The sequence below is a fragment of the Myotis daubentonii genome, chromosome 19, assembly GCF_963259705.1.
Source record: "Myotis daubentonii chromosome 19, mMyoDau2.1, whole genome shotgun sequence".
NCBI classification, from domain to species: domain Eukaryota; kingdom Metazoa; phylum Chordata; class Mammalia; order Chiroptera; family Vespertilionidae; genus Myotis; species Myotis daubentonii.
In genome coordinates, this window is record NC_081858.1 from 6709193 (window position 1) to 6718330 (window position 9138).

The 9138-nt window shown below is 37.3% G+C and overlaps 1 protein-coding gene across 6 annotated transcripts in view; it reads left to right on the top strand.

The window, feature by feature from the left end:
• The window catches only part of TAOK3 (TAO kinase 3), a 161759-nt gene that overhangs the window by 112758 nt on the left and 39863 nt on the right, over positions 1 to 9138 (top strand). For 5 of the 6 annotated variants that reach the window (XM_059676638.1, XM_059676642.1, XM_059676641.1 and 2 more), the window contains 2 exons: positions 1494 to 1661; positions 4030 to 4236. In XM_059676638.1, the coding sequence (XP_059532621.1) occupies positions 1494 to 1661; positions 4030 to 4236 (375 nt within the window). The remainder of the gene's footprint in view (positions 1 to 1493; positions 1662 to 4029; positions 4237 to 9138) is intronic. The other variant, XM_059676643.1, reaches the window with a different exon arrangement.

A 9138-nucleotide genomic window follows, 5' to 3' on the forward strand; every position in this document is an offset into this window, starting at 1 on the left:
CTAAAAAACGATTTCTTCTTGTATAATTGAAGCACAGGAGTAGCAAAATAATTTCCTTTCTCCCTTTCGTTCTCATCTTGAAATGTGGAGGCTATACTTACTTCCGGGGATCTTCAGAAAGGACTCTTTGCAGAGGAAGAGATATTTTATAAAAGCAGGAGCAAAAGCCAGTTTCCCTGACAGCAAAGTCAGGGTGAAGAACCACAGGACATGTAGATATTTTTTCCTCACAATGGTCCTGTTCCTTCGTTATATCTTGTTAAACTTACAAAGAAGTAAAATCTATTCCATCATCTAAGGCCTACCACATTTCTCCCATTTTCCCAATATCTTTAAATTATAATTTCACATAAGTGAATTTCCCACATAACTGAACCTTGTCCTTTAAAAAACAAAACTTCTTCCTCCCACTTTTGATCATTGTCTGTGTTAAAATATAAGATGTGCCTCTCTACCTTCTAAAGCAGCGGTTGCCAACCTTTCGGACCTCACGGACCACCAGTGGTCTGCGGACCACCGGTTGGCAACCACTGTTCTAAAGAATGTATAATGAACATAATTTCACTTCTTGCTGGCTCAAAAACAGTAGTGTTTTGCAAATTCTTGAAGTATAAAACAACTATATGGGGGCATTGTGCCTTTTCAAAGAGCCCAGAAACCTTTGTTCATTTTCATTTGGTTGGTGGTAGGTATGTTAATCATGGAATTTCTCTCTTTCTCTACTGTCAGGCTGCCAGAGAACAGCAAATAACCTTACCTCTTAAAGTTCTGAATCCTCTTTCTCCCACTTTTATTCCCTCTTTCTAATCTGCTATAGGCTGAGGAAGCAGGAAACTGAAATATGTATTAGAGATGACTAACAATATTGAAAGTGAGGGCCGCTTATGCCCAGAAAAGTTTATGGACTTTGGGGCAGATATTTTCACTCCTTGGAGGATCTTCTACCTTTTTCCTGGTTGTACAACTCTTCAAAGGGGAGATGAAGTTGCCAGAATTCTGACCTCTGAATAGATTGAGCAGCTATCACATTTTCGGTCATACACTATATATGACCACAGAAATAGGAAACAAAATATACACAACAGTAGTGTAAAGTGGGGAGTAGGATTGAGGCAGATTATAGTCTGAATAGTCTGTACTCTGCATTGCTTTTGCTTTGGTATATAGCTTCAGATTTAAAAGTTATAAACCACTCAGTTACTATTTAAAATTATAGTCATTGTTATACTTGTAAGATAAGGTAAACATCAAGAGTTCTCAAGTAAACTCTAGGACAAGGTCCACAAAATGGGACTTGAAGAAGAGAAAGCATTATATCTATCTTTTTTAAGATTAATACAATATGAGGGACTACATGGAATGAAAATCATATCTTGTTATTTCTGCAAAATCCATAGAACTGTTTTATGTCCATTTATTACTATATCTATATCTTGCACCTAAAAATATGTTTCTCATTATTATTTTTTGCTATTTCCTCCTCCCTCAATTAGCATGACTTTGTCCGACGAGACCGGCCACTACGTGTCCTAATTGACCTCATACAGAGGACAAAAGATGCTGTTCGTGAACTAGATAACCTACAATACCGCAAAATGAAAAAAATCCTTTTCCAAGAGACAAGAAATGGACCTTTGCATGAATCACAGGAGGATGAAGAAGTAGGTTCAATTTATTTTAGCAGGCACTTATAGAGTGCCTACTATGTGAAAAAGTTCTAGACTGGGCACTATAAAGGGGATAAAAAAGGTAAGGGATGCTCTCTGCCTTAAGAGACACAGAGTTGCAAAAAAAGACATTCATGAAAAAACTCTTACATAAGACAAAATTTGAAAAATGCTTTAGAGGTATATCACCATGCAGGGATCCATAGTGGGAAGATAAGTCTGCTGGTGGGGATTGTTGAACGTTGTATGGAGGACATGATGTGGGTGATTTTTGACAGAGGGCATAGGGCATTTTAGACTCAGGAAAGTGCTGTGCTTTAGAAAGATTATCCTACCAACCGAATGTAAGATGGATTTCATTGAGTGACTAGTTCATGCACGAAGTAAAAAGGGCAGTGTCAAAGGAATGGGGAACAAGAAACACTTTTGAGAAACACTGTAGAGGTAGATTTGATAATGTTAGGACCTTAATGAGTATGTCAATACCCAGAACTGAAGGCACCAAGGAGAAAGAGTAGGTTTAAAATTGTTTCAGTTAGGTGCCTATGGAGTTTAAGGGCCTAGCATCATATGCCACTGGCATAGTATACAGATGGAGTTTTCAAAGGAGAGAGAACTTCCTGGTTTCCCATTCAAATAACTTGAGAAGGATTGTTTGGAACAAGGGCAATGACAATTGAGACACCTGAACAGTGTCTAGCAATTGGTTGGGATATACAAATCCAGAACATAGGAAATAATTCTGATAAGGGGTAGTTGGTTGGGGATCAAGAGCTCTAAAATTATCATGAATCAAGGAGTTTATTGTAGAAGGAGAATTCCATGTAAGAAAAAGAAGTCCTAGGAGGTAAAGGCCTCGCAGATGTTAAGAGAGTACACAGTTTCAAGAAGGGAACAGCCAGTGCCATCAGAGGCTGCCGAGAGGTCAAGTTATACCAGAAAAAAATGTTAAGTGTTTTACAAGTAGGGCATTCTGGATGACCTTCATAAAAGCAGTTTTACGAGAATACTTAGGATAAATAGAAAAATTACTATTTAGAATAAATGGGAAGTGAGAAAATATAGACAGCAGAAGTTGGAAGTTTTAAGATTTATAAATTTGGCTGAGAAGGAAAAGTGACAAAAGGCAGTATGTAGAGAGGTACATGAATATGGCGCAGGGGTTTTCAGATTTATATGCAGAGGGGAAGGAGCCAAGCCAGAGGCATCAAAGACGGAGGAAAGAGACATAGTTATAGAAGTGGGATCTCAGGACGTGCTTAGGATGGGAGCAAGAGTATTTGAGCACGGATTAGCCTATCTAAAACTAGATCAAGAGGAGGAAAGGAATGATGAATCTTACTTTAGCTTTCTGATATAAAATAAAACAAAATTATTACATTGATAATTATAAAGTAAAATTCAGAAAGCTGAATTGGATTATAAACTCTCGTGATTACATATATACAAATGATTCTCCTTAAATGGGAAAATAAATCTATTAAAAATATAATGTATTATATAACATTTTCTATTACCCCATTACCTACCTATGCCAGTGACTCCCTACATTACCAAGTAACAATTCTTTAAAGTTATATATGTACATATGCTTCTTCAAAAATAATGTTTATTTGGAACTAAGTTGCTTTAATTATACTATTTAATCTTATATCAAAAGATATCCCATTGTGATGGATAGATTATATGTTCTGATTATTTTACCACTTCTCAAATAGTAGTCTTTAGATTAGTAGTGATGAATACCAGTATTATTTAACAGATATATTTAATAAGATTACAGAGGTAAGCATGATAGAATTGCTTAAGGGAGGCAGAATTTAATTACCTATCCAGGACAGTAGAATTAATAATATCCCTGCTTAGCTATGAAGTTACTCAATAATGACTTGCAAAGGAGTATATTGCTTGTCAAATCTCTGAAAACTCTTTTTATTCTATTTTAGTTTGAAGTGACCACTGCCATATTTGCAAATATCCTTGAGGTCACCTGTCGCCTGCAGTCTTTCTCTAGCACCTTGATGTTCCTGGAGGTCTCTTACAAACCTGGCCTGATTCTGCTTATTAAATAGCAATACAATAATATGATAGTTGCATATGACAGGGGAAAGCCCTGGGATAGCAGCATTTGGAGCCTTATGACTCATGTCCAGAATGGCCCCTGGGGAAGGCATAGAGTGAATTTGAGATGTCTGAAAATGGTGGGGGAGTAGTGGAGCCACTACATAAAAAGTTTATCTTTGCAGATTTGGCAGAAAAGCAACCTGGCACTGCAAAATTGAGTGTGCTTAATAGCTTAGTCAATGGATTGGCGCTTTATCTCCAGTCATTTTTTTTTAACCCGAGTACCCCGTTTTTATAGGACAGCGAACATGGAATCAGCCTGAGCAGGGAAATGGACAGCCTGGGGAGCAACCATTCTATCCCAAGCATGTCTGTGAGCACAGGCAGCCAGAGCAGCAGTGTGAATAGCATGCAGGAGGTCATGGATGAGAGCAGCTCTGAACTTGTCATGATGCATGATGACGAAAGCACAGTAAATTCCAGTTCCTCTGTTGTGCACAAGAAGGTAGGTTGCACAGTCCACTTGGAGCTCTAGGCTTTATCAATCATCGTGAAGCCACCTCAGGTCACTTAGCATTCAGATATTTAAGTTACCTTTTTACAACAGACGCATAGGACTAAACCTAGCACTGGATACGTTCTCTTAGAGTAAAAAGGTAATGAAGGACTGTGTAAGCTACATCTGTGCCTATTTCTTTATCTTCCTCTCCTTGTTACTCTGAAGTCTACCACCATCAATAAGTAAAAATTTAAAAATCCACAAATCTCCAACTCAAAGAACCAGTAAGCCCCTCTCTAAACCAATAACCGTAATACTGCAGACCTTGGGAGTTTCCTGTGTAAAACCTTTGGGTGTGCCCTTTTAGAAGAATGCTTTTGCAGAGTGTGCTTCTTAATGGATATTCCCAAGATACTATGTGTTTTAGAAACACTGTCTTCTCTTTTCTGTTGTTTCTTGTATTTATTGTTTCTAATTCTTCTAAGACTGATTCTCTGTCACCTTAAATACTATATTCTCATTTTTGAAAGACTGATTCTGTTTTTTATTTTTACTTTACTTTTCCAACTAAAGATCCTCATTTCATACAAGCCTATCATGGTTCATAAGTTGAAATACTTTATGAAAAAAAATTTAAGCTTCTTTCAAAGCAATTTCTGTAATATGAGTATTTCACAGAATTATCAATAATTTTTTTTTGCAAGAATTCCCAAAAGTGTTTTGAGTGACCTTAGGGAATAAGTTCACAGAATGGAATTACAGAGGGAAAAATCCCTTATAATTTTGTCCTTATTAGGTATATATATTTTAATCCTCACCCGAGGATATTTTTCCATTGATTATCAGAGAGAATGGAAGAGAGAGGGAAAGACAGAGAGAAGCATCAATGTGAGAGAAACACATCGATTGGTTGCCTCCTGCACGAGCCCCAACCAGGGCCCCAGCTAGGGAGGAGCCTGCAACTGAGGTATGTGCCCTTGCCCAGAATCGAACCTGGGACCCTTCGGTCCACAGGCCAATGCTCCATCCACTGAGCCAAACTGGCTAAGGCCTTATTAGGTATGTTTGAGGTGTATATGTACTTGTTTTAATAAATAGCAACAAGCACATTCTAATTCTAGTGAGAGCATATTAAAGAATTTTTGTTCACTTAGACTTCTATTTGTTGTGCATTATTCTTGGGAAGAAATGAAAATTAAACAGGTAAGAATGAAGGGCAGGAGAAAATATATTGGTCCCTGGCTGTGAATAATGGAGGGATACATATTTATTTTCTGAATTGATTAACTTATTCATTTATTAAACTAATACTGGTGGGGACCTCTATTATGTGCCAGGAACTATGGTAGGCCCTGTGGATACAGAGGAAATAAAACAGACATAGTGTTTTCATAGAGCTTATTATCTGTAGGGGAGATTAAGCAAATAATCATACTAATAACTATATCATGTAATTATGAAACTTGCTCTGGGTAAAAGGAGGATTTAATCTAGCAGGAAGTAGTGGAAAGCCTATCTACTAAAGTGACATTTAAGCTAAAACTTTAAAGACAAGTGGAAGTTAGGTAACTTGGGGTGAGCAATGGGGGTGAGTCAGAAAGCAACATGTGCAAAGTACTTGAGACAAAAACAACTTTATATGTTCAAGGAAGAGGGGAGAGGTCAGAGGGGTTCGAGCTCGGTGAGCTATGTGGAGAGTCAATTGAGACCAGACAGACAGCAAGGACCCAGGTAATAAGAAAGCCATGGAAAAGCGTATGTCAGACAGTTGTAGAAACGTGCTAAGAGTTCAGCATTGCCCGCTGGCCTTTGAATACAGGCAAGTGAGCATATATTTGAAGGGTAGAAAAGAAGGTTTTGTGAGGCTCTCTTTTTGGAAGGAGCTTGCATGGATGCTGACATCTGGCTCTTTCCTTTCTATTTCCTCTGAGGCTCCATGGGTATATAGATAGAAAAAGTTGAGACATTCTGTTGGACTTTTTTCCTCCAGGACCTCTAAAATGGGAACCCAAAATTAGAAGAAAGATGCTACTGGTATAATCAATAAGAAAGAAGACCCTTGCCCTAACTGGTTTGGCTCGGTGGATAGAGCATCGGCCTGTGGACTGAAGGGTCCCAGGTTCGATTCCGGTCAAGGGCATGTACCTTGGTTGCAGGCACATCCCCAGTAGGGGGTGTACAGGAGGCAGCTGATCGATGTTTCTCTCTCATGGATGTTTCTAACTCTCCATCCCTGTCTCTCTCATCTATGTTTCTAACTCTCCATCTAACCCTTCCTCTCTGTAAAAAATTAATAAAATATATTTTTTTAAAAAAAGAAAAAGAAAGAAGACCCTGGTCTCAAATTCATTGAGGGTTTTCATTTTAATTTTGGCATGCTGGTATAGAGCTTTCTTGTGATAATGTGGGTCTTTTAATACTTTTTCCTCCCTGGTGCAATCACTTAAGAAGAATAAATGTTAATTTATATTTTGAAGTAAAAGGTAGTTGTATTTGGTCCACACACACACAAAAATGTTTGTCAGGTAGAATTAAGTTTGTAATGTATTTCTTTTTTTCTTATGAGATAGAGGAAATGTGATGGAAGAAAATTGAAAAACCTTTTAAATAAAACTTTGAATGAGTTAACTCATTCTACTCTGGGTACATACCCAAAAGAATTGAAAGCAGGATCTCAAAGAAATGTCTGTACACCCCTATTGTTCACATTAGTTAAAACATGGAAGCAACCCAAGTGTCCATCAGTGGATGAATGTATAAGCAAAATGTGGTACATACATACAATGAAATATTATTCAGCTTTAAAAAAGAAATGAAATCTTTTATATATATTATTGATTTCTGAATGGAAGGGAGAGGGGGAGAGAGACAGAAACATCAACGATTAGAGAGAATCATTGATCAGCTGCCTCCTGCATGCCCCACACTGAGGATCGAGCCCGCAACCCAGGCATGTGCCCTTGACGAATCAAACCCAGGACCCTTCAGTCCACAGGCCAATGCCCTATCCACCGAGCCAAACCAGCTAGGACAGAAAGGAAATCTTGACATGTGCTACAACATGGATGAACCATGGGGACATTATGCTAAGTGAAATATGTTACTCACAAAGACAAATATTGTATGATTGCACTTACATACTTAGGGTAGTCAAAATCATAGAGACAGAAAGTAGAATGGTGGTTGCCAGGGGCTTGGGAGAGGAGAGAAATGGGGAGTTATTGTTTAATGGGTATAGAGTTTCAGTACAGTATATACTGAACTGTATACTTAAAAATTATTAACATGCAAGTTTAATATGTATTTTACCACAATAAAAAGAGGAAAATACATATAAGCAGACTATAAAATAGAACATATTATATGTGAAACCTTAATGTTAAATATGGTATGCCTGTGCTTAAAAATATTTCATCTTTAAACACAATAGAAACAAAAAAAATATTTAGTTTATATTTGTTGGTTCATTTGAATTCCTAAAAGTTTTTCACTTAAGAACATAAATGAAATAGGATCTGAAACTCTCAGTGAAACAATTTATATAATGGACTATAAGAATGAGGAAACTAGTTTATAATTCTATCTGCCACTGTTAATTTTTCTTTACTTTGGATAAGTCACAAACCTCTTTGGGCCTCAGTTACTCCATCTGTAAAATTAGGAGTTGTTCTGTATGATTTCAAAGATCCCTTCCAGCTCTAAAATTTTGTGCTTCAATTCCTATAATATTTAAAGAAGCAAATCTCTAATACGACCCTCAAGCTATTTTGTAGAGGTAGCTCGGGAGCAAGCCTTATCCACACCTCACCCAGGACAAGTTCTGCTTCATCTCTTACATTATATATTTGGACTCCACTTAAGATTTCACTTGCAAAAGGGTTCGGTTTTTTGTTTTATTTTGTTTTGTTTTCGAAAAGCCACTCCTGTGATCAGTCCCTTTTTCTCCATGTAGATGGGATGCTAAGTACAATATATTACATGTAAGTAACATTGATGTCACAGGTTGGATTCTCCAGGAAGTAGAGCTGAGATGATTTATCACAACAGGTTTTTAAAATTTATTAGGCATTTCTTTTGGGATGGATACCTCTGGAAGGGAAGAGAAGGAAGCAACATTTATCAGAAGGCAAAGTTGAACTGAGATGTAGGCCCAATGGCAGCCTCAATCAACTTCCCAGGGAGCTCTGGAGTTAAAATGGTTCTTTAGAGTTGGGCCGGAATGGCCAGGCCTTGATACCCCAACCTAGATCAGTCAATGAACTGAGCAGCCTGGGGAGAGTATGAACTTGGGCAAGGCTGCCCTCTGCAGCCGAAGCAGTTCCTCAAAGAGCTGACAGCCAAAGACCACTGCCAGCAGTATGTCCTTCCTTAAAGGAGGTGGTGTACTTCTGAGGCTATCATCATTTGTTACCACAAAGATTATTTAGAAAGAAAGCAATCAGTATTGTTATGCAAAAGATTTACCAGTTTTGTATGAGTCCAGGTCCAGAATCTTAGTAAAGCCTATATATTACTAAATTATATTATAAACAATGTTCTATCCATTATCTTATTATCCCGTTTTTTTTCATTTTAAAAAAATATATTTTTATTGATTTCAGAGAGGAAGGGAGAAGGAGAGAAAGATAGAAACATCAATTATGAGAGAGAATCATTGATAGCTAAACATTATGCTATTTTGGTTCACTAAGTATAATGATTAAAAGGGTTAAATAATCTTAAGAATTATCTTTATGGTTTGAGAGACTTAAGTGAATAGAGTTTCTCCAATAATAATACTCAATAAGAACATACTTAATAAATATGAACATCCAAGAATAAAGGTGGGAATTTTTTGCTCCCCTGGATGGTTGCAATCAAGCAAACATACCCAAAATTAGTCAAGTCATAGGTATGAAATAGATTATC